At 49.9% G+C, this 25,104-nt stretch overlaps 1 protein-coding gene across 5 annotated transcripts; it reads left to right on the top strand.

Annotated features, from left to right (window-relative positions):
• Positions 1-1,163: 1,163 nt before the first annotated feature.
• Positions 1,164-24,553, top strand: CARD9 (caspase recruitment domain family member 9). Of its 5 annotated transcripts, XM_054007080.1 has the most exons (13): positions 1,164-1,287; positions 1,974-2,018; positions 10,096-10,319; positions 12,389-12,526; positions 13,297-13,622; positions 14,262-14,441; positions 15,289-15,441; positions 16,146-16,271; positions 16,376-16,567; positions 17,131-17,178; positions 18,623-18,671; positions 20,840-20,910; positions 22,617-23,043. In XM_054007080.1, the coding sequence occupies exons 1-13, from the start codon at positions 1,274-1,276 to the stop codon at positions 22,815-22,817; spliced, it is 1,767 nt and encodes a 588-aa protein (XP_053863055.1). In that variant the 5' UTR covers positions 1,164-1,273; the 3' UTR covers positions 22,818-23,043. The 5 variants fall into 5 exon arrangements, with proteins under 5 accessions (XP_053863055.1, XP_053863056.1, XP_053863054.1 ...); XM_054007081.1 differs by lacking the exon at positions 1,974-2,018; XM_054007079.1 differs by lacking the exons at positions 1,164-1,287; positions 1,974-2,018 and adding an exon at positions 24,034-24,553 and having other exon boundaries at positions 9,784-10,319; positions 22,617-22,693.
• The last annotated feature ends 551 nt before the right edge of the window (positions 24,554-25,104 follow it).

Genomic DNA, 25,104 nt, shown 5'->3' with positions numbered 1-25,104 from the left:
CAGACAGGTCTGTCGCCCCCACCATTTCCCTCGGAAGGCCGTTCCAATATTTCACCCCTCTGACTGCTGCGGATAGGGCCCCGGGCTGGAACACAGTGGAGTGGGTGGGCCTGTGTTTCCCCCCTGCCACCCCGCGCCGGGTGGCAGTCTCTCCTCCTCCTTGTCTACAGGGCCTGGGCCTCTGACAGACTATTGGTTTGCTGCCCCGCCCTGACCTAGGGCCTGGGCTACCACAAACTGACCCAGCCCCTGCTACAAGGCCTGGGCCGCTGATTGACGATTGGCTTGCTGCCCCGCCCTGATCTAGGGCCGGGGCTGTTACTTGTGTGCTCAACCCCTGCCTAAGGGCCTGAGCCCTGAACTGTTAATTGTGTGCTCAACCCCTGCCTAAGGGCCTGAGCTCTGAACTGTTATTAGCTTTGTAGTGGGGCGGCCTGGCTCCCAGGCGCCCCTGGAAGGGACGAGCCCCACCCCGGAACTACTACAGTACCCAAAACTAGAAGCCCCATTTGGGAAAGTGTCCTAATGGCCTATCCCATCAATCCCAGGCACACCTGCTATGCTCTACACCAAGAAGGAATTCTTGTTCCTGTCTGCATTCAGGTACAAAGGTGTTGGTGTGTTGATAAGGCTGCAGTTAAAGGGATCAAGCTTAATCTGAAAGTCTGTTATAACTCCAATTGTGTGGGGTGGGTTTTAAATGAAAGCATTAGTTCTGTTTATCATTGCCACCCCTCCGCTCCCTGAAGACCCCTGTCCTATAACATTGGACCTAGAAAGTTGAGAACCTACTTCAGAAGCTGTCGTTTTCCCACCTGGCTGTTGTGCAAGTTTCTTACTGAAGAGATTGGCTATTCTAGACAGTTCCTGTGCACTCCTGTAATTCTGCTCATCAGTGGAACCTTATAAACGTTAAAGAAGCCTCAACTGCTTCTCAGAGTTATTACGTGGTACAGATGGGGACGTTGAGGCACAGAGAGACTTAAGTTATTCAACAAGTCAGTGAGGATGTGAGGTGCTTCCAGACACTAGTTTGTTTTTTTCCCCCCTGTGGCTTCCTCTTTTTTTCCCTTTGTCTTGGATAAGCGCTGTAACCCACTGGTTTCCCCTTTCTTCTTTCTAATTTTTACTCTGAGTCATCTGTATTGCAGACAGACTATTTAGGGAGGCTGCCATGCGGCTGGGTTTGCTGGGAGATGGGACAAAGAGCAGTGCCATGCTGAGCCAGTGAGAGAAGGAGCCGAGGAGAGCCCGTGAGAGGAGGAAACACTTGATGCGCAGAGCCAGGTCGGTCCATGTAACACAGAACGACTAGTCATTATGGAAGTCTGGATCCAATTTTTGTCTAGAGGGAAGGGTGAGGGGTGTATCGACTGGGCAAGACATTTCTACTTCTCTTACCCGGCTGGGAACTGGGACTGGCTCCGCTAGTGGGCAGAGCAGTTTGTGTGCTGGGGTAGCAGAATGTTTAGGGATGGGTCAGGCAGGCTGCTGAAGTCAATCCCACTGGCTTTACCTAGTGTCAATCACTGTAGCATCTGTGCATTAAAGTCAATGGGAGTTTTGTCTGTGGGGGAACAGAGTAAGGCTTGTAGGATTTGGCCCGTTAGGAACCGAGAGAGGGAGCTAGATATACCCCAGGCTCTACAGAGCTGCTGCTGTCAGGAATGATGCAGTTCTCCTCCCCCCCCCCCCCCCCCCCCAAACAAGTGAAACACTTCTGGATTTGTAGGTGGCTGGCAACCACTCTGGGCCTTTGGCTACTGCAACAAATCCTGTTCTGATATGAGCACTGCAATCAAATACCTGGGTCAAAACCTAGGCACCCATTTTGGTGCAGCATTTGGCCCCAAATGGGCAAAACAAGGACATAAGAGGAAATGTGTTAGTGGTTCGTTACAGACAAAGCCATCGTTAAGTCAGAGAGGTCTCGGTGAAGCGTCAGGTTATTTCATGTTATTTTCTCTAAGCAGGGGAAGAGTGAACCTGGCCCAAGCGTGCATTCCTTGTATCAAAATGTGAGTCACTAATCAAGGATAATGCAGATCTAACTGTAGGCTACAACTTCTGTAATGTGGCTTCTGCATCTGCTGTAATGTCAGCAGTCCCTGAATGGCTTCCTGATTTCCTCGAATCGGCATATGGCCTGGTTGAGCTGACACTAGAAAATTCCAGTCTGGTTTCATTTTGGTTTGTTGGGTGTATGGGAAAGAGTGCACTGGGGAGGAAGCATTGTGGGAAAGAAACCTCAAAGTGCAGCTGCTGCTGAGGGTGGATGCCGAGAAGTTCCCTGCAAAAGTGACACGCAGGATGCTCTCCGCAGTGACACAACGCTCTCGGTTGACCACCTCAGGCAGTGATGTTTCAAAGCGACGTGCATGGTGCATGTAAACATTGCTAGGGTTACCCAAAGCTTGTGACTTGCACATGCAATGGGGCCGGCACTGCATGTGGTTTGCAACGTTGCAAGATCATGTATTATTGTGGGTTTTGCACATTCTCTTCCTTTGCAAATGCAAATTAGACATTATTAAAAATATTAGCTCTTGGTGGTTACAATTAACTGCAATTTAAGAGCATAGATGTTGGGGGTTCTTCCCCCTGGAACCTTTCAAACGGGTTCACTCTAATGTTCGAATACGTGTCTATCCCTGTTGCCCGAGGGGCTGTACAGCACTCTTGGATCTCTAGTTTCAAGCAGGTAATAGCTGTCTGTTGTGTGATGGTTCCTTGTTTATGCTCTACCCTTGCACTTGTGGGTCACTAGATTAGGTTTGGGCCCTGAGCACATGTGACCCCTGTTAATGTCAGTGGGACATGTAGGTTCTCCCTTGGTACAGCCTGTTGGGAATCCATATGCAATTTGAGTTCCTGGTGTCCCCAGCATCCACGCAGGAGCTTTCGGTCTTCAATGCTACTGACCCAGAGTGCACACTAAGTGGTTTCACTTCTGTCAGGACTGAGATCCCTACTTTGAACTTTAGGGTACAAATGTAGGGGCCTGCATAAAAACTTCTAAGCTTAATTACCAGCTTAGCTCTGGTTCGGCTGCCACCATTTTCAATGGATTCCCTCCCTGGGAAACCTTGAAAAACCTTCACCAAATCCCTGGTGAAAACAAATCCAACCCCTTGGATTTAAAACAAGGGGAAATTAACCATTCCCCTCCTTCCTCCCACCAACTCCTGGTGAATCAAGATCCAAAACCCCTTTGGATCTAAAACAAGGAAAAAATCAATCAGGTTCTTAAAAAGAAGGTTTTTAATTAAAGAAAAAGGTAAAAATCATCTCTGTAAAATCAGTATGGAAATCAACCTTACAGGGTAATCAAACTTAAAGAGCTCAGAGGACTCCCCTCTAGTCTCAGGTTCAAAGTACAGCAAACAAAGAGAAACACTCTAGTAAAAGGTACATTTACAAGTTGAGAAAAACAAAGGAAAACTAACACACCTTGCCTGGCTATTTACTTACAAGTTTGAAATAGGAGAGGCTTGTTTAGAAAGATGTGGAGAACCTGGATTGATGTCTGGTCCCTCTCAGTCCCCGAGAACGAACACACTCCCAAACAAAGAACACAAACAAAAGCCTTCCCCCCCCAAGATTTGAAAGTATCTTGTCCCCTTATTGGTCCTTTAGGTCAGATGCCAGCCAGGTTACCTGAGCTTCTTAACCCTTTACAGGGAAAAGGATTTTGGAGTCTCTGGCCAGGAGGGATTTATAGTACTGTACACAGGACAGCTATTACCCTTCCCTTTATAGTTATGACACGCCCCCCAAATCACAGATAGTGTTGGATGTTCGGTTCCACACTGGCTGTGATTTCTTCCTGGAGTTCTAGGAGAAAACAGAGTTAATAAGACACATGTACCTTTAGACATACTACTGATTATATAAAAACTAACAATATGTTTCATTCCAAAAACAATTGTTAACCAGTTAACTCTGGGAAACTTTCCCGGGAGAGTGCATCAGCCACTTTGTTAGAAGCTCCCGAAATGTGTTGTATTTCAAAATCAAAATCTTGGAGAGCTAAACTCCACCGAAGAAGTTTTTTGTTATTTCCCTTGGCGGTATGAAGCCACTGTAGCGCAGCATGGTCTGTTTGTAGTTGGAAACGCCGTCCCCAAACATATGGGCGTAGCTTTTCCAGCGCGTACACAATGGCATAGCATTCCTTTTCGCTGATTGACCAATGGCTTTCCCTCTCAGACAGTTTCTTACTGAGAAATACGACAGGATGGAATTCTTGATCCGGTCCTTCCTGCATTAAAACTGCTCCCACGCCTCGCTCGGACGCATCTGTGGTTACTTGGAACGGTTTGTCAAAGTCTGGGGCCCTTAGCACAGGGTCAGACATGAGTGTTGCCTTAAGCTGGTTAAAGGCCTTTTGACACTCATCAGTCCACTGAACTGCATTTGGCTGTTTCTTTCTGGTTAGGTCTGTCAGCGGGGCGGCGATTTGGCTGTAGTGGGGTACAAATCGCCTATAATATCCAGCCAAGCCTAAGAAGGATTGGACCTGTTTCTTAGACTTTGGAACCGGCCACTTTTGGATAGCATCCACTTTGGCCTGTATGGGATTTATAGTTCCTTGACCCACCTGGTGCCCCAGGTAAGTCACTCTGTTTTGGCCTATTTGACACTTTTTAGCCTTAACAGTTAGCCCTGCCTGCTGGATGCGCTCGAAAACTTTTTCCAGGTGCTCCATGTGCTCTGCCCATGAATCAGAAAAAATGGCCACATCGTCGAGGTAGGCAACTGCAGATTCTCCCAATCCTGCTAGGAGACCATCTACAAGTCTTTGGAAGGTGGCGGGTGCATTTCGCAACCCGAAAGGGAGTACATTGAATTCATACATCCCTGCCTGGGTGACGAAGGCTGACCTTTCCTTAGCGGGTTCATCTAGTGGTACTTGCCAGTACCCCTTGGTTAAGTCCAAAGTAGAGATGAATTGGGCATGTCCCAATTTCTCCAATAGCTCATCTGTGCGTGGCATTGGATAGTTGTCAGGACGAGTTACAGCATTTAGCTTACGGTAGTCCACGCAAAAGCGTATTTCCCCATCTGGTTTGGGAACTAGAACCACTGGAGATGCCCATGCACTCTTAGAGGGGCGGATTATACCCATCTGTAGCATGTCCTGGATCTCCCTTTGTATAGCAGCTTTGGCATGAGGTGACTCCCGGTAGGGTGGGGTTCTAATAGGGTGAGCATTACCTGTGTCAATGGAGTGGTATGCCCGTTCGGTCCATCCTGGAGTGGCTGAGAAAATTGGTGCAAAGCTTGTGCACAGCTCCTTGATCTGCTGTCGCTGCAGACGTCCAAGGGTCATGGAGAGGTTCACCTCTTCCACGCCACCATCCTTTTTTCCTTCGTAGTAGACACCTTCAGGCCACTCCGCGTCATCTGTTTCCTGGGCAGTAAACTGGCAAACGTTTAATTCTCTGGAATAAAAGGGCTTAAGAGAATTAACATGGTATACCTTAGGCTTTATGTTGGAGGTGGGGGAGGCTATGAGATAGTTAACAGCTCCTAGGCGCTCCTGGACCGTGAATGGTCCTTCCCACGATGCTTCCATTTTATGGGCCTGGATTGCCTTTAAGACCATGACTTGGTCTCCTACTTTGAAGGACCGTTCTCCGGAATGCTTATCATACCAGGCCTTTTGCTCTTCCTGAGCATCCTTTAGGTTTTCTTTAGCAAGGGCCAAAGAATGTCGGAGGGTGTTTTGTAGGTTGCTTACAAAGTCTAGAATGTTTGTTCCTGGAGAAGGCGTAAACCCCTCCCATTGCTGCTTCACCAACTGTAATGGCCCCTTAACCTCACGGCCATACACAAGTTCAAATGGTGAAAACCCTAAACTGGGATGTGGTACAGCCCTGTAGGCAAAAAGCAACTGCTGCAACACGAGGTCCCAATCATTGGAGTGTTCATTTACAAATTTACGTATCATGGCCCCCAAAGTTCCATTAAACCTCTCCACCAGGCCATTCGTTTCATGGTGGTAAGGGGTGGCAACCAAGTGATTCACCCCATGAGCTTCCCACAGGTTTTCCATGGTTCCTGCCAGGAAGTTAGTTCCCGAATCTGTAAGGATGTCGGAGGGCCAACCTACCCTGGCAAAAATGTCTGTTAATGCCTGGCACACACTTTTAGCCCTGGTGTTGCTTAAGGGTACTGCTTCCGGCCATCGGGTAGCAAAATCCATGAAAGTCAGTACGTACTGCTTTCCTCTGGGTGTCTTCTTTGGGAAAGGACCCAGAATATCCACAGCTACGCGCTGAAATGGGACCTCAATTATGGGTAGTGGCTGGAGAGGGGCTTTAACCTGGTCTTGGGGTTTTCCCACTCGTTGGCACACCTCACAAGACCGGACATAATTAGCAACGTCCTTGCCCATTCCCTCCCAGTGGAAGGACTTCCCCAACCGGTTTTTGGTTCTGTTCACCCCAGAATGGCCACTGGGATGATCATGGGCTAAGCTCAAGAGCTTTACCCGATACTTAGTGGGAACTACCAACTGCCTTTGAGGATGCCAGTCTTCCTGGTGCCCACCAGAAAGAGTCTCCTTGTATAAAAGTCCTTGTTCTACAACAAACCGGGATCGGTTAGAAGAGCTGAGAGGCGGTGGGGTGCTCCGCGCCGCCGCCCAAGCTTTTGGAAGGCTGTCATCTGCTTCCTGCTCGGCCTGGAACTGTTCCCTTGATGCTGGAGACATCAGTTCCTCCTTGGACTGTGGACTGGGGCTTGGTCCCTCTGGAAGTGATGCAGGTGCTGGGGCTGTTTCCATTGACTGTGAACCGCTGTCCGCTTGTGCACTATGTGGTAACTCAGGCTCTGGCTGAGCCTCTTGGGTAGGGTTATCTGCTGCTTCTGCCAGTTCAGGCTCGCTGGTGCCCTCTGGCATTGGAGTTGTAGACGGGTTTGCAAGCGCTGGACTCAGGGCTGGCAATGGTTCTGGTGCTGGTTGCGTTGCCAGTTCCGGTTCTGGGACTGGCTTTGGCTGGGTCTCTGGGATTGGATCCACTACGGCTGTTGCAGTCGTTGGCAGAGGATCCAGTTCCACCACCTTTGTCTGGGTCTCCGGTAACACAGACGGGGCCCTGGTGGACGGCTCAGGAACAGGGATGGGGGTGAAAGCTTGCTTAGCCTGGCTGCGGGTGACTATTCCCACCCTCTTGGCTACCTTCACATGGTTGGCCAAATCTTCCCCCAGCAGCATGGGAATGGGATAATTGTCATAGACTGCAAAAGTCCACATTCCTGACCAGCCCTTGTACTGGACATGCAACGTGGCTGTAGGCAAGGTTACAGATTGTGACACGAAGGGTTGAATTGTCACTGTAGCCTCTGGGTTGATGAGTTTGGGGTCCACTAGGGATTGGTGGATAGTTGACACTTGAGCCCCAGTGTCCCTCCAAGCGGTAACCTTCCTTCCGCCCACTCTCAAGGTTTCCCTTCGCTCCGAGGGTATGAGAGAGGCATCTGGGTTTGGGGATCTTTGGTGTGATTGGGGTGTAATGAACTGTAATCGGTTGGGGTTCTTGGGGCAGTGAGCCTTTATATGTCCCAGTCCATTACATTTAAAACATCGCCCTGCTAAGGTATCACCGGGACGATGTTGGTTGGTGGAGACTGGTGTGGTGGGGTGAGAAAGCGTCTGGGGTTTCCCTTGGGATGTGGGTGGGGCCTTGGGTTGTCCCCAGTGGTAAGGTTTTGTTTCGGCTTGCCCCTTCTGATATTCGCTCCAACTGCTACTAGTTTTTTTCTTTTCTGCCACCTCCACCCATTGGGCTCCAATCTCCCCCGCCTCAGTTACAGTTTTGGGCTTCCTATCTAGGATGTACCTTTCTATTTCCTCAGGAACACCCTCTAAAAACTGCTCCATTTTTACTAGGGAAAGCAGATCTTCCAGAGATTTAACATTTGCTCCTGATACCCAGGCATCACAATTTTTGTCAATGTGGTAGGCATGACGGGTAAATGACACATCCGGTTTCCACTTTAGGGCTCTGAACCGCCGACGGGCATGCTCGGGTGTTAGCCCCATTCTGAGTCTGGCCTTGTTTTTAAAAAGTTCATAACTGTTCATGTGTTCCTTAGGCATTTCAGCCGCCACCTCTGCTAAGGGTCCACTGAGCTGCGGCCTCAGCTCTACCATGTACTGGTCTGCAGTGATGCTGTATCCAAGGCAGGCCCTTTCAAAATTTTCTAAGAAGGCCTCAGTATCATCGCCTGCCTTGTAGGTGGGGAATCTTCTGGGATGGGAAGTGGTACCTGGAGGGGGGTTGTTAGCATTGGCTGGTGCATCCTGCTTAGCCTTTGCTACTTCCAGTTCATGCTTCCTTTCTTTTTCTCTCTCCTCCATCTCTTTTTCTTTCAGCTCCATCTCTTTTTCTTTCAGCTCCATCTCTCTCTTGTGGGCCTCCTCTTTGGCTTTTTCTTCTCTTTCTCTCTGCTCTGTCTCGAGTTTTGTTAATTGAAGCAGTCTCTGATGTTTTCTTTCATTTTCTTCTGCTTCTAGTTTGGCCAGTTCTATTTTGTTAGCTACTTCTTTGGTAGTCATTTTCCTGTTTTCTTGTGCTGGGTAACCCCCTTTGCAGTTGACAAACTGGGAAGCTCTCAGCTCTGGCTGCTGCAGAGTTAACAGTAACTTTCTAACTAGCTACTCCGGAGGATGTAAAAAAAAAAAAAACAATTCAGCTTGTAAATACCTTTTACCAGTCATTTGCTAATTGAACCCTTCTCTTAACAAAGGACCTGTAAAAAAAACTTAACACCTCTGCCTTCAGGCAAGGAGAGATAAGATACGCATCTATCTACTTCCAGCTCGGCTTTCCAAGCAGCTAGAAGGAAAAAAAAATCTCACTGGCTTTTGGGTTTAAAATGATCCCACCGCTGCCACCATGTCAGGACTGAGATCCCTACTTTGAACTTTAGGGTACAAATGTAGGGGCCTGCATAAAAACTTCTAAGCTTAATTACCAGCTTAGCTCTGGTTCGGCTGCCACCATTTTCAATGGATTCCCTCCCTGGGAAACCTTGAAAAACCTTCACCAAATCCCTGGTGAAAACAAATCCAACCCCTTGGATTTAAAACAAGGGGAAATTAACCATTCCCCTCCTTCCTCCCACCAACTCCTGGTGAATCAAGATCCAAAACCCCTTTGGATCTAAAACAAGGAAAAAATCAATCAGGTTCTTAAAAAGAAGGTTTTTAATTAAAGAAAAAGGTAAAAATCATCTCTGTAAAATCAGTATGGAAATCAACCTTACAGGGTAATCAAACTTAAAGAGCTCAGAGGACTCCCCTCTAGTCTCAGGTTCAAAGTACAGCAAACAAAGAGAAACACTCTAGTAAAAGGTACATTTACAAGTTGAGAAAAACAAAGGAAAACTAACACACCTTGCCTGGCTATTTACTTACAAGTTTGAAATAGGAGAGGCTTGTTTAGAAAGATGTGGAGAACCTGGATTGATGTCTGGTCCCTCTCAGTCCCCGAGAACGAACACACTCCCAAACAAAGAACACAAACAAAAGCCTTCCCCCCCCAAGATTTGAAAGTATCTTGTCCCCTTATTGGTCCTTTAGGTCAGATGCCAGCCAGGTTACCTGAGCTTCTTAACCCTTTACAGGGAAAAGGATTTTGGAGTCTCTGGCCAGGAGGGATTTATAGTACTGTACACAGGACAGCTATTACCCTTCCCTTTATAGTTATGACAACTTCCCTCCTCTAATGACTCAGGAAATGGCTGGTTGAGGGGCGCTCACCAGAATTTCATCACCTCTTCAGCAGTGGTGCCAACCCTGCCAGCTGTTGAGGGAGCTTGGGACGTAATGCCCCAGGCCTACATTTGCTTGCACAAGCTGGCATTTCTGTACATGAGGTGCACGGTGACCCGATCCGCTGGTGCAATGGGGGGGGGAGGGGGTGCATGTATTTTGTGCATACAAAGTTAGAGGCTGCTGTGGGAGACCTGGTTCCTTATGGTCAATGAGCGTGTTCCCAGTCTCGTTGGGTTGATAGTGTTGGGCCACCTGCTATCCTTGCTGCTCGTCCCGAGCTGCTCTGAGGCTTGTGGTGTGGCTTTCAGACGAGAAGACCTGGCCTGCCCGTATTTCTTGCTCTCCGCCATGTCGGAGCAGGAAGATGACGAGATGTGCTGGAATAACTTGGAGAACTTCCGGGTGAAGCTGATCTCGGTAATAGACCCCTCCAGAATAACGCCGTATCTCCGCCAATGCAAAGTGATTAACCATGACGACGAAGAGCAAGTGCTTAACGACCCCAGTCTGGTAGTCCGGAAACGGAAAGTAGGTGGGTACTGGGCAGCTTCCGACTCGCCACGTGTGTGTGTGTGGTGGTGGGGGGGGGGGTGCTGGCTCTGGGGTGATGCACTGGAATGAAAATGCCGAGGTGTCAATTGCTCCTGTAGGCCACATGGTGTTACCATCAACCCATGTAGTGCAGTTCTGGGAATCATGCTTTCAAGGTGCGTCTTTTCCCAGCCATTTGAAGAGGGTTTTCTCTAAATCCAAATAAACGGTAAATAATTCCTTCTCCTTGAGCTAACGTGGTGAATTCTCCATCACTGGCAATTTTAAAATCAAGATTGGATTTTATTTAGTGATTTATTTTAAGATATGCTCTAGTTTGGGGTAGGCAACCTATGGCACGCGTGCCGAAGGCGGCACGCGTGCCGATTTTCAGTGGCACTCTCACTGCCAACTGGGTCCTGGCCAACGGTCCGGGAGGCCCTGCATTTTAATTTAATTTTAAATGAAGTTTCTTAAACATTTTAAAAACCTTATTTACTTTACATACAACAATAGTTTAGTTATATAGTATAGACTTATAGAAAGAGACCTTCTAAAAACGTTAAGATGTACTACTGGCACACGAAACCTTAAATGAGAGTGAATAAATGAAGACTCGGCACAGCACTTCTGAAAGGTTGCTGACTCCTGCTCTAGTTCAAAAGGAATTATTTCTGAGACGTTTTCTGGCCTGTTCTATATGAGATCAGACTAGGGGATCATGGTAGTCCCTACAGGCCTTAAAAAGCTCTGAATCTAGGATAAACTATTTCTGTGCCTCAGGTTCAGAGGGACTCTGGCAACATTAGAAAGAAAAATTAGCCTGTATTACTAGGAGTCCCTGGGGTTATTCAATCTGAGAACATTAAAAATCAAAGGTACTTTTCACCATCTATTCTATTTTACAATATTAACCCCTAGCTCTTTTGTGACAGTTTTCATCAGTAGACCTCAGTGCTTTACAACAGAGGCCAGTATTGTTACGCCCATTTTACAAATGGGGAAACTGAGGCACGGAAAGGGGAAGTGACTTGCCCAGGGTTACCAAGCAGGTCAGAGATGGGAACAGAACCCAGGGCTCTGGAGTCTGACCAGTGTCTTAGTCTCTAGGCCACGCTGCGTCACTGTTAGTTGTTTATAGTGTAGTAGCCTCCAGAGGTCTGAATTAGGATTGAGATCCCGTTGTACTAGGTTCTGCGCAGACACCGCTCCTTCCAAAGAATTTACAGTCTCAGACAGCGTGGGCTGTGAAACAAAGCCGTTTACTTTCCCTTGCTTAGTGAGTTACACTTTCCAGTTCTCCTTTGCCACCATCGCAAGGAACTGAGACTGGAAAGGCTTATTGTGGACCTCCCTTGCCTTTGTCCCGCTGAGTGTAGGATTCTTCTCTGCGGGATATTGACTAGCACACACTCTGCTGTTTGAGTTTCCAGCATGGCACGGAGTGTTTAACCTCAGAATGACACCATGAGAAAGACCTGCCTGTGAAAGCATCTCTGGTCCTATTAGACTTCATAATTCCAACTTTAAAAACTGGTGACAGACTCCCTGCTTCTCTTGCTCTCACTGTGACCCCACTTGTAGCAGGGGACGGAGACTGTGGTCCTGCTGACCTCGAGAGCAGAGCAGAGGCTCCAGCACTTCGTGGCAGATACTTTGCCCCTTGCAGGATCAGGACATCTGTGCCAGAAGTGGGGCCCATCTAACCATTCCCTCTTCTTGAATTTGAGACCAAAGCCGCCCAGAGTTATAGGAAGTGCCATGGCCGTTTCATTCAAGCCTGCCTGCTCTCCTCCTCGCCTTCAGCAAGGGATTGCTTCTCTTGCAGCGCCTGCTGTTTGCAACACGCTAGTAGGAGCAGAGGCCTAGGGGCAAACCCTGCAGCCGTTGCTCAGTTAAATCGCCAGTGAGAGAGTTACCTGGGCCAGGCCTGAAGGGTTTGACACCAAGGACTCTCTTCTGCTCTTGCTTACAGAGGAACGCAAGTACCAGCCATTTCTGGAAGTGCAGGGAACGTGTGTTACTCTGACATGCCATGTTGCAGTAAGCGCCTTTGTTTCTGTATTGCAGGCGTCCTCCTGGATATACTTCAGAGGACGGGCCAGAAAGGTTTTGAGGCCTTTCTCGAGAGCCTTGAGCTTTACTACCCACAGTTATATATGAAAATAACCGGCAAGGAGCCCAGCAGAGTCTTTTCAATGATTATCGGTAACGTTTTGATTCATTCCCACAACAGTCTCTTTATTTGATGCTGTTTTGCAGCTAGAGGAGACCTCAAATTCTGCGGTTACATCCCCGGTGGCTCGTGTGGGCAGAGCCCCAGACAGCCTTTCAGACTAGGTCACTGGCTCGAAAGCTCTTCAGCGAGGGTCCGATCCTGCAGTCGGATCCCTGCGGGGAGAGCTCTGCGGAACCCGCCCAGATCCGATTGTAGGTTGGAGACTAAACACACAATGCTGTGTTAGGCGCTACATCGCCACCTTCTCCTGGGGAGCGCCAGTGCTGCTCCCTGTATCGGACGGAAGAGCGGGTGCTAGATAATGGCCCGGTTTCCCCTCATGGACTGCTCCGCCATGGTGCAAGCAGACCGAATTCCCCGTGAAATCACCAGCAGGTGTCCCCACTGAACATGGGTCCCAGAGTGGCTGAGGCCGGAGGCGCTGTTCTGGAGCACTTGGCATTTCCACGGTACAGGGCGAGGTGGGTTGTTGCTCCTTCCGGCTCTGGCCAGCTGTATGTTCCTGTCAGCATGACTGTACCGGGTGTGATCGTGCTGGCTGGGGGGCCGGCTCGGGGGGACGGGGTAAGAAAAGCTGCTGTGGCGCTGACTACACGCACCATTGGTTAGACAGCACCCGCAGGGAAGTCTTGTGATGCTGACTTGTGATAAGGGACCTCTCTGCCTGGGGCTGGGGACTTGGGCTGGGCCCGACTGAGGGGGCCGGGGACTATGTTGTGTGAGTCTCTCTGTTGCGCAGACACTGCGGGGGAATCGGGCCTGAGCCAGCTCCTGATGAACGAGATCACGAAGCTGCAGAGCGCCGTGCAGGAGGAGAGGAGGAAGGCCCAGGAGCTCAACATGTGGCTCCATGCCAAGGAGGACGCGCTCAAGGAGATGCGGGTGAGGGACAGCGTGCTGCGGAAGCACCAGGAGAGGGCCCAGAAGATGAAGGAGGAGAGGGACAACTTGGCCAAGGAGCTGCGGAAATGCAAGGATGAGAACTACGACCTGGCCATGAGCTACGCCAAGCAGAGCGAAGAGAAGAACGCAGCCCTGATGAAGAACCGGGATCTGCAGCTAGAGGTCGGTGCCTCACCCTCTCTCCTTCCTCCCTCGTGCACCCCCGGGATTGGAGAGCTGAGCACAGTCGGGCCTTAGCGACCCGACACCACAGTCCGACGGGTGCCTCTCTTCTGCACCGCGTGCCAGGAGTCCTGAATTCGCTGGGCTGGGCTAGTGCCTTCAAGGGTTTTTTTGACATGGGGTGCTGCAGGCCTGGCTTTCCCCTCGCGCAACAAGGGTGCATGCGATGCAAACGGCATCCCGCGGTTGGCGCTAACTCGCAAGCCTTTCAGCGCAGATGCTAGCAGCTGCATGTGCTAGAGAATGAACAGGGTCTCCCCTGGGCAGGGATGGGAGACGCTGGCAGGGCTGTCCCTGCGGCTTGGCCTGTTGGCTCAGGTCAAACGTAGCAGCAGCTGGGGGAAGCTTGCAGTGCTGCTGCCGTGTATCTTGCGCGTGGGTAGACAGGTACCATGTGCTGTGGGCAGAGGGGGGTCTGCTACATTCCCCCGGGGGTGGGGAAGGATTTCCCCTCGTGCTTCTTGCTGGAGGATGGGACTAAAACCATGCCACTACAAAGATTTCCCCCTCACCGGCCGGCACTCTCCACGTGGCTCCTGGCGAGGCCTGACCAGCTCCAAACTCCCCCTCCCCGTGCAGATCGACCATCTGAGGCACAGCCTGATGAAGGCCGAGGACGACTGTACACTGGAGAGGAAGCATACGATGAAACTGAAGCACGCCATTGAGAAGCGGCCGAGCCACGAAGTGGTGTGGGAGATCCAGCGGGAGAAGGAGCTGCTGCTGGCCAAGAATCAAGAGCTGGAGAACACGCTCCAGGTCTGTGGGGAGGGCGGGCGTAGGGACTCTGGGACTGGTTGGGGTAGTAGCTCTGCATCACTAACGCAGGTTTCTCCACGGGGGTTGGTGTCAGGGCCCCTCTTGGTGAGGCCGGGGAGCTTGGTGGGGTGAGAGCCGTGGGTTAGAGCAGAGCATGCTCATGGGTGCGTGGTGGCAGAGGGACCCCCTGAGCAGTGGTGGTGGGATATATGGGGTGTGTGAAGGTTGAGAGCAGCTAGATGGGCTCGGAGGGCAACGGGAGAGGTGTGAGCAGCCATGGTGGCAGAGGAGTACAGCATTAGCGAGAACAGCTAGGCCTGAGGCTCAGAAGGGTTTAAATGAAGGGCCCCAGACTTGCCCAACTCATTCTACATCTTCCCCTGAACTGGCGGCCGTGACAGCAGGATGCGGGGCTGGACGGGGGCGCTGATCTTCCCTGGAGAACACCGGAATTGCCAGGCCTACACGGGAGCCTGCAGATCACACCTGCCTGTTCAGGAAATGGAGCAGCGCGCAGCTGCCTTCATCTTTAACATGGAGGGCACAGCAGCCTGTGGCGAGCACAGGTCCTGGCATGTGATGCCCTGTCTTGCTCAGAGCAGCACCTACTGGGACTCTTTCTCCAGGCAACTCCCCTCCATCTCACAGATGAGGGCAGCCCGGTGCTGCCTTGGAGAGCATGTTGCTCACCTCTACTTTAACCCAGAGGCAGAGTGGAGGCCATGGGGGTGGTGGAAGGGGAGTGAGAATTGGCCACTAGTACTGTTAGGCTCGGGTAGGGGAGAGTGCCTCCTGGCTTTCCTAGCCAGTTGGGCCACCCCTCACTGTATTCCCCTTCCCCCTGGAGGTTGCCAAGGAAGGGAACTTGGAGAAGAACAGCCTCTACATCCAGGCTCTGGAGGCTGATCGGAGACGGGCACTGGGGGAGCATCAGGAGCTGGTGAACACCATCTACAGCCTGCGCAAGGCGCTCCAGCAAGCAGAGGATCTCCAGGACAAAGTACGAAGTCTGGCGGGAGGGGGAGAGATGGAGTAAACTCAGCATGGGGAACATGTGTACAATGAAAGCCACTCTCTTCCCTGTGGAGCAGAGCAGTGCAGTGCCCGGGCAGCTAGCACTGCGGCTTGGCCTTCTGGCTCAGATCAAACGTAGCAGCAGTTTAATGAGAAACATGATCTGAGATGGGTACTCCTCTGCTCCGGTACTGACTCCATGTCCTTGGGAAAGACGTGGCCTCTCTCTGCTTCACATGTAAGATGGGGATGATGACGCTGATCCACCTGGATCGCCAGGAGAACTGATCAGTTACTGTTTGCAAAGTGCTTACATCGGCCCCACATCTCCTTTGCCTTCCAAGCACTTTCCCACCTGTAGACCTCAATATGCTTTCTCAGTAGGAGTAAGCATCATCCCCGGGGGAACTGAGGCACCGAGAGGCCATATGACTTGTCCAAGATCATATGGTAAGTCTCCTTGCCCTCAGACTCACCCTCCATCCACTCAATCATTGGTGTAATTGGCATTGGGCTTGGTCAACTGTAGAAGAGTCTCCTTGCTTTGGCACGGCTCAGCAATCCGTGTCTGATATTTACACTACAAGCCACGGGTGTTTCAAGAGTGAAGCAAGCCCCTTTGCCTCCAGCACTGGGTGTCTCGGTCAAGCGAGCCCCATGAGCAGGGCTCTTCTGTTCCTATGCTTGCAGCACGCGGAGGAGAAGGAGGTGCTGGAGCTGCAGTGCATGTCCCTGAGGAAGGACTCCCGGATGTACAAGGATCGCATCGAGGCCATCTTGAAGCAGATAGAAGAAGTGGCTGCAGAAAGAGACCAGGTGATAAAACTTCCTGTTTGGAGCCCAGCTACCAAAGATAATGGGAGGTGTAGGCTCAGACACCATGTCAATGACACGCTTTGCCCTCCTGCTTTCCGCACCAGGCGCTGCTGACCCGAGAGCAGTTCCACATGCAATACTCCAAGAGCCTGGTCGACAAAGACGCCTACCGCAAAGAGATCCGGGAGCTGGGGGAGAGGTGCGATGAGATGCAGCTACAGCTGTTCCAGAAGGAGGGCCAGTTACTAGCTGCTGAGGCCAAGCTGAAAAAGTTGCACCTGGAGCCACCCACGCTGGTAAGTCTACAGGAATACACAGCTACATGCAGGTACTGTGCTATGGGCAGGGGAAGAGGCTGGGGGGCCCTGGCTCTGGGTATTGTACTGACTTCAGACACTGACGTTGCCTGTAGTTGGGATCAGCCTCGATTCCTCAATCAATGGCTGTGCTTAGACAAGGGAAGTTGGGATTGGCCGCAGTAGAGCTCACCCTGGTTTCCAGCGTAAGTAATCTCCACCAGTGCAAATGCATCCCTTCCTTATTTGCATTTGGGGCTGGCCCTGGTGCATCAAGGCCAACTGAAGCCCAGGAAGGACAAGGCTTGAGCCATTGGGGTGAAATCTGTGGGTGTGGGGGGAGATGTACCATAACTCTGTTCCTAAGCCCAGAACGAAAAGAACGCCCTAGTATCATAGTCTCTTGGGTGGCTTCTGGTTGGGCCGGTCGGGACAGGTAAGAGGGAGGAAATCCCTGCGTCTCAGTTCCTAGCTTTCGTTCTGTGCTACATGCCATCATTGCTGCTGTCTCGCTGTGGAGGGTGCTCTCCAGACTGATCCCTGACTGGCTTGTTTTCTTACAGTTCCAGACTTCTGACCTAGATGACGTCTCACCCAGGAGTTCCCAAGAGGTGAGGAAAGTGGCTAGCTGGCTTTAGTCTGACCGCCTTGTGGAAGGTCTTTGCGTTCCTCAGCTCTGCTCAAAGGCTCCTTAGCAGATAACTTGCAGCCAGCTTCAGTTTGTGCTCCAGTGGCACAAAGCACCTGAAACCCTCCCCCCCCCCCCCCGCGTAACCAGCCGAGGGAGGATGCCCCTGGTGCAGAGAAACCTCTAGGAGGTGTAGCTCCTGCCATAGCAGCTCTTCTGTCTTCCCCCTTGGCAGCTGCCAGAACAGTGTGTGTACCTGGGGGAGAGAGGCGTGGCCAGGGCAAACAGTGCTCCAGCCATCCCTGGGAGCAAGAACCAGGATTAGAGTAGTACTAAGGCTGCTCTGCTTTTATACTGGAGACCAGCCCAGTGGCTGGATGGCATCGGGGTTGAGAGGATGTGTGCGCCAATCCTGAGTCATCGAAGCCCATCTGGGCTATAGCTCAGATTCTGGGCCAAGCTTTGTAGCTCGGTGAGTGTAACTTTAAATGCTCGGGATACAAATAAAGGGCCCAGTTCTGCAGCCCTGACTTGCCTGGGGAGCCCCACTGACTCTGAGCAGATGTGACGAGTCTCTGCGAGGATGCACCGAGACAGCCTTTCCAGCATGGTCCCTAGCATGGCCAGGTTGCTTCAGCTGCCGTGAAGCAGGAGCCAGCAGTTGTCTAGTGTATCGCATCTTCAGTCAAGATACAAGATGTGAATAAAAGGGAATCCTCCCCCTGCCTGGATATAAAGGGGCCCCACGTATTCCCAAGTCTCAGCCAAAGCCAGTGCAGCCTGAATCTCCATGGAAAGCATCAGGGTGAAGGGGGAGTTAGTGTCCTGTAGCGGGGTGGGGAGCAGGGCTGGTTTAATTGATTGAAACCATGGCAACGTTGCATCTTTCAGGTGAGATCTAAGGTCCTGGCCACTTGTGATCATTTACAGATCTTAGCTCTTTCCTGGTGACCTAATTAAACCCCTATGGAGGCAATTACAACCTGTCTCCTTGCATCCCCTGGCCATCCCACTGGAGAAGTCACCCTCCACTTTTCCCCACACTGCTCCAATTGTTGTGTAATGTTTGCTGCTGCTGCTCCCTGCCTAGAGGCAGCTGCATTCAGCGGTAGGTGATGAGACTGAAGTGGGACGAAGGGTGCCATACACACAATAGAAGTACTATCCTATTGGTGTGAGGTAGTGTTTTCACTGGAGAATTGGCTTCATTCATGCATAGCACTTGTATCTACAGGCGCGTCACTAAGGTGATATTGAATAGGATGGGTCGGCTGCCTTGCAACTCTCGCTAGACAGGAAAGAGAAACTTGTGGAATCCTGGGGCTTTGTTTTTGTTTTTAATCGTTTGTCTTTTTTGTGGGAGACGAGGAGAGGAAAATGAGTATTGCTATTTCCCCAGAAGAGACCTATTTATTTTTGTCCCAAAGCTCTCTTTCCATGGAAACCTGGATGAGGACACACTGCTGTCTGATAAAAGTAAGACTTTTTGTTTAATTTCTACTTGGAGACATTAGAGCAGTATTCCCGATACAATATGTCCAGTGGTTCAAGCCGGCAGCTAGGAGTCGGGACCTCCTGGGTTCTGCCCTTGGCTCTGCTGTGTAGTCTTGGGGCATCAATGGGGCCTGAATTCTCAAAAGTAATTAATGATTTGGGGGCCCCAATTTGGGACACGCTTTTGGGACTTCCAGGGTGGGTGCTCAGCACTTCGAAAGTCAACCCACAGAAGGTGTCTCAACTTGGGTACGCCAAAATGGAGGTGTCTAGACCCCCGGTCCTCTCCCGAAAGGGATGTCTGTGAAGCCCCCTGCAGAGCACTTAGAGCTTTTTACCTTCATTTGTCTCTTCATGACATGTGATCTGGGAGGGTCCTCAAGTGGCTGCATTCTGGAAGGCTGTGCTGGGCTAGCTCATTATAACAGCACTAGGCAATACTGTTCCATTTGATCCTAAAGTTTCATTATTAAGAGATTGCCAGTGTATTGATGCCCCCAGGAAAAATGAGCTTGGAGATGTGCAGGGCCTGACTTTTCAAAGATGTGGAGGACTCTGTCTCCAGTGAAGTTAAGGAGCACTGCGGGCACTCGGCATCTATGAAAATCAGACACTGTGTGACTTGACTGGGCTCTCTCTGCTTGTCGGGGCAGATCTGAGAACAGAACCCAGGTGTCCTGACTCCACTTTAACTGAGTCGTGCACCTTTCTCCATGCTCTTCGCTGGGTTGTTTTTTTCCCTTAAATTAGGTTATTTTCACTTGGGTTTTGACAAAAGCAGAACTAGCTAATGAACACACCATCCCCAGTTCTGCTTTTGTGGAGGTTCTAGTGGAAATGACTCATCATTGAGGAAGACTTGACAGGCTACACTGAGGGTTTGAACTACGCTTCCAAAAAGAAGAGAGAAACTGCCACAGGGGAGCATCTTCCTGTTTTAACCTTCTGAGGGGCTGAATATTTTTTTCACCCACTTGGGAAGGGAGGTCAGCTTTAGAAACCCTAGTCTGATTTTAAGTACCAGTTCAGGTTAGCAGGTTGGTAGCGATCTCTGTTCCTTAATGGATTGCTGTGAGTTCAAATTCTGCACTCGCATGATGAAGTCATAGTGTGAACTGCACAGTTCTATATAGGATTGATCTTGCTAGAAAACTAGGCTGTGTTAACGCAACCCTCAAGAGTGTTCTAACTAACAGGATATTAAACATGACTTAGCTAGTGTGGACAGTGACCAGTCATGTTTAATATCATGTTAAGCAATGTGACCTCTCAACTTATCTTCGTTAGAGAACAACCTTAAGGGGCTGCTTTGTTGAGGTCCCTTGGGTTCATGTGAAGATCCCACATCCCTTTTTGAAAAGAGTTAGGGGAAAAACCCACTGTCCTGAGCAAGATTCCAACAGCTAGTAAAATGGCAGCTTGCGCTAGCGGACTGAGCTCAGGACTGGAATCCAGGACCTCCTGAGGTCTGGTTTTCACTTTGCCACTGACTTGCGGTATAGTTTTGGGCGAGTCACTTCAATTTTGTCTCCTTTTCCCCACTCATCTGTCAACTGGGGATAATAATGCAGATTACATCCCCAGGAGGTTGGAAGACTGGCTTAATGTATGTGCAGCACCTTGAAAACGCGGCACACTCTGCACATACCAAGCAATAACCTCCTACACGAGGTGTGAGCTATTGCCAGTGACCCAGTGGCCATCGCCCTTCACCTGCATCGGTTACTGTGTTCTCGCCGTCTCACTTGTTAATTCTGCAGAGCACTTTGGGACACCCGGGGTATCAAATGCACAACGTCTACAAGCAGTTGGTTCTATTCTAAGGTTGTAAAACCACAAACCAATGACGTGAAGAAGGATGGGCTTGTGATGAAGGCCCTGGATGGGGACTCAGGCAATCAGGGATCAATTCCTGGCTCTGCCATGCAATCGCTGGGTGGTCTTGGACAAATCACTTCATCTCTCTGAGCCTCAGCTCCCTATCTGTACAAAGGGTGAATCCTTCCTTTGTCTGCCTTGTCTCTATCCAATGGAAAGTTTTGGGGGGCTGGGGCTGCTTCTAGAACAGCAGGGGTCCAAGTGCTAATGTAACACAGATAATAAATAACACCAGTTTGCGACTACACTTGCAGTTTTTCCTTCTCTCTTAGAAGATCTCTCTGAAGGTCAGGATCAGCAGTTCAGTGCGTTAGAGAGCATTCAATGCCTGCAGTCGTCAAACGTAAGTGTCTTTGAGAACCCTCCGCTTTTTGGGGCCTCGCTCATGACGATTAACATTTGCATTTGCGATAGGCGTGTCCAGTTTGGAGGTACCTGGCACTTTCGCAGGGAGAGTTATGTATTCTCATGGCCAAATTCATCCTTCAAATAACAGCAGGGCATCATTGTCCTTTCCATCTCTTCTGGAAGCTGCTGCTCTTCGGGAGTGGTATGGGTGGGAATGGAGTCCACCAATCAACACATCCGCTGCCTCGCTGTCAGTCAGGAATGTACTGTTTCATGGCATATTACAAGAATGGGCAGCCTACAGGCGCCATCTCCAGTAGGGCGCTTTTGGGACAGTTGTTGGTGTTTCTCTCATCCACTTGACCTTTACGTTAGGATTTAGTGGCTGATCCTGCCTTCCTTGCACACCCCAAACTCCCATTGTTGTCGTTGATCATTTATATTGCTGTAGCGCCAGATCGGGACCTTTGTTGTGCAAGGTGCTGTACAGGCACATAGTAAATGCTTGTCCCTGTCCCAAAGAGCTTACACTGAATGGGAGTCTTGTTGAACAGGATTGGCTGGACCTAATTCAGGAATAATCCACATTAAATTTAAAGGATGATATCGAGCCTCTGATTTTCTAGAATTAGCACTGGCAACGCTAGTTGGGTTTTTAAGCAATTTCCTATTGACAGGGGAGTGTTTCCTTTCTCATCTGTCAGCGGTTGCAAATATCTCTCAGCTTCTCCTTTTTCTCCTAACATCATTTCTCCCCCTGCTCCCCAAACCTGCTCTAGCTAATTAATGTTCAGCGTCTGTGTTGTCTGGGCACTGATATTTGTGATTAGGAACAGCAATATTGCTTTGGAGACCATTTAATCATGCTGCTGGGAAGAGGATGTGAACCTCCGGCTGTACAACTGGATGCATCCGGACATCCCTTCTGTGCCCCAAGGAGCTCTGCTGTCATGGCAAAAGGAGATCTTAAGTGGTTAATCTTCTGATTCTGGTGTTTAGGGCTTCACCCTCCAAGCCCTCACTTGGGCAAGTAACCCCATTGCCTTTGGTGGGATCGGAAGCATGAGCACTAATCCGGAAGCGATGCAGAAGCGGGCTCCTGTACAACACACAGTGGGTGCTGTGAAGAACCAACCTGCTCAGGAGAGATGAGGGCAGTTCAGCATTCGGGGCGGGAATAGTGGTGGAATGGATCTTCAGTCCATCGGATGCCTTCAGAAGGAGGCCATTGAGTTTTAAGTGTGAGCCGGGGCCTGAGCCTGACTGGGCCATGCACAGGATAATAGGGCCAGGAATGAACACAGGAGGCTGTAACGTTCCCCGGGGACCTGTGGACATCAGACGCTGCCAGCGCAAAGCACGTGTGCTTTCTAAACGGCAGCAGCACCCAGAGGATGCATTTGGCCATGAAGTTGCTCTCAGCCCGTTCACTGGTACAGGTTCATTTTTAATGAGTGAATTGAGCGCTCACGGAAACCACTGGGAGCACACCTCGTGGCACTGCATGGACAGCAGCTGTCCATGTTCTCCACACCCCCTCCACTGCCCTGTCCATTGCGCCTCTTTTGTCCTTCAGGGGCCAACTCCAGGAGTTGAGTCTCATTGCCCCCATAGTTCCTGGCCTCTCTGTAGAGCAAGGCTGGCCCCATCCCCACCCAGCCCCAAGCTTCAACTAGACCAGGCCTTTCTTTTCCTTTCCAGGAGGGTGGCCCACCCAATGGAGAGCTGGCTGAGAAGGAGCGGCGGCGGATGAAGGACAGCTTTGAGCACTATCGGAGGTCTGGCCTGTGCTCTCGGGACTGCTCGTGCCATGTTTGTGTAACCTACTGGTCACTGTGTGTCATGTCCCCTGCTGTGCCTGATCCACGGAGGATGAGAATCTGTTACTGCCTTCTCTTCTAGCTCAAGCCGTAGGGACTCGTGCATTTAGTCCCAGATGTGCCGAGTACGTTGGCCAAAATGGCAGCCGTTGCGTTGCACTGAAACAAGTGTGGATGTTTTCAGACACATGTATATCATGGCCTGCGTCATAGGCTGCTTCATGCCACTGACCGATTCCACCGTAGTTTAACAGAGCGGTACCCAGAGGACATGAAGCTGGGGGTGGTCACCTGGATCATGGGCAATGGATCACAACGCCACTCACTCAGATTTGTAGGGGGTCTGTGCAGGGGTCCATGGGGGTCAGGCTGCTGGTGGGGGGGAAAAGGGGTTCCTGAGAGGAGGTGGTGAGGGTCAGGTGGCAGGGACACAAATCTATGCCTACTCCACCCCAGACTTTTAATGGCACTCTGCAGTCCTGGGGGCACCATACTTTGGGAACTGCTGGCTTGGTAAGTTTGATCTATTTTACTAGCTCAGGGTTCCATCCTGCTACTGCTGACACCAAAGACCAAGCTCCTATTAATGAGATTCAGGGCAGGTTTGAGCCCTTTCAAAACGATTGCAAGTGGCCGAGCGCCTCTGTCTCCGTCTTTGGGGATCGAAGGGACTGAGCATCATGTCAAAGGCAGATCTGAATTTGCACACGAAATAGAAATGACCCAAAAGAGCTAAATGCTGGAGCAGATTACAGGAAACGTCTAAAGCGATGTAGTATTGCTTCTGTAAGTGGTAGTGTGCTGGGGTCTTATGTAATATTTGTATTCAAGAAGGAACTGAGTCAGGAAATTCTTGCGTTCAGTTGTACTGTACATTGAGGAATATAGGAATGGCTTTACTGCTCTAGACTAAACCCCATAAGCTTCTGATCACAGTCTATATTGGATGCTTGAGAGGAGACCCAGACCCCTAAATCACAATTGTGGATCATTTATTTGACAAAAAAGTTGCCCCAATGAACAACATTGATTCAACCAGTGCGCCCCAGAAGGTACAGGCGTGTGCTACTGTATCCTGGAAGGAGACTTCTTCCTGACCTTCAGCAGGTGATTACTTTGTGTCCTGGTGCATGAAGGTAGAAAGGCTGCCTTAATTTTTACTTTGGCCAGTGTCACTGTAAATGCACGGTCCTGTTTGAGTACTAATTGAGTTTTTTGTTTGCTGGTTTATGTGTAATTGAGAAGCTTGTTGCTCATGGAATTTTGTTTTTCTCATAAATGTTTAACCTAACTTACAGAAAGAGGGCATTGCGAAGGGTACAGAAGGGCAGACACCATGAAGTGGACTGGGAAAACAACACTGGTAGTGACAACACGGACACTGAAGGCTCCTAATAGCATCAGCCCACCTGCAACGGGAATTACAAAAAGTTTGCTGGGGTTATAGTGCAAGAATCTTCCCTTCTGCCCATCTAAGCTGATTGACATTTAAAACTTTTTCTGAATAACCACCTTGAACATTTACCACGTTGAAGGCACTGGATTGGGATGCAGGAGATCTGGACTATATTTCTGCCTCTGCCATAGCAATCCTATGTGACCTTGGCCTGGTCACCTAACCAGTTCACGTCTCTGTGATTCAGAACCCTAATTCTTGTATGTATTTAATGGGGATGATGATGTCCTTCCAGAAGTGGTATGAGTCTAAATGAATTAAACTCCAATTGCTTTAGTAGAAATCCTTACCATCATGGTGCTATGTTAGTGCATTGTAGTATTCTGTGCAAAAAACACATAAATACTTTATTTTCTTCAAAACTGGACTAAACGGTGTGCTAAAACTATAAAATATGCTAAAAATTGTTGCTATGGCAACACTACACAACAGTGGACTATGGAAAAACCCTGTGTCCATATTCAACCTATTAGCTTAAGAAAATATTTTTCTTATGATTTCCAGAAAAATAACCAAATGAGGGAGAATGTAATACCAATTAATACCTCAATTCCACAATTGCTAGCACCATCAGTTAAAAAATAACACTCCATCTTCCCCTTCCTTGCCCCCCCTGTGAGACTTTAATAAATGGTGGCTTCCTTCCTGCATTCACGTTATGTTTTCTTCCACACCCATGAGGGCTAGAACTTTACTGTTTTATGTTTTAAATGAAACCGAAGGAGCTGGGCCATTAAGCATGTTTGGAATGGCAACATTGTGGTCTTGTAACTCCAGCTGTGTGAGCAGGCCTCTGGTAGAGCCCCTTGAGCTCCGTGCAGGTGTCTTGGCCAGGTACTCCAACAACAGAAGGGCCTAAACCAGAAAACTAACCAAATTTAGCAGGGGGCAGAGGGTGTGCCCCTATATCATT

Source organism: Malaclemys terrapin, chromosome 17 (genome assembly GCF_027887155.1).
Source record: "Malaclemys terrapin pileata isolate rMalTer1 chromosome 17, rMalTer1.hap1, whole genome shotgun sequence".
In the NCBI taxonomy this organism is placed as follows: domain Eukaryota; kingdom Metazoa; phylum Chordata; order Testudines; family Emydidae; genus Malaclemys; species Malaclemys terrapin.
This window is presented reverse-complemented; position numbering and strand designations above follow the sequence as displayed.

Coding starts and splice junctions, on each gene's coding strand:
- CARD9 (XM_054007078.1), top strand. CDS start 9,989: ATGGTCAATGAGCGTGTTCCCAGTCTCGTTGGGTTGATAGTGTTGGGC. Junction 16,568..17,130: donor ACCTGGAGCCACCCACGCTG/GTAAGTCTACAG, acceptor GTTTTCTTACAG/TTCCAGACTTCTGACCTAGA. Junction 20,911..22,616: donor AATGCCTGCAGTCGTCAAAC/GTAAGTGTCTTT, acceptor TTTCCTTTCCAG/GAGGGTGGCCCACCCAATGG.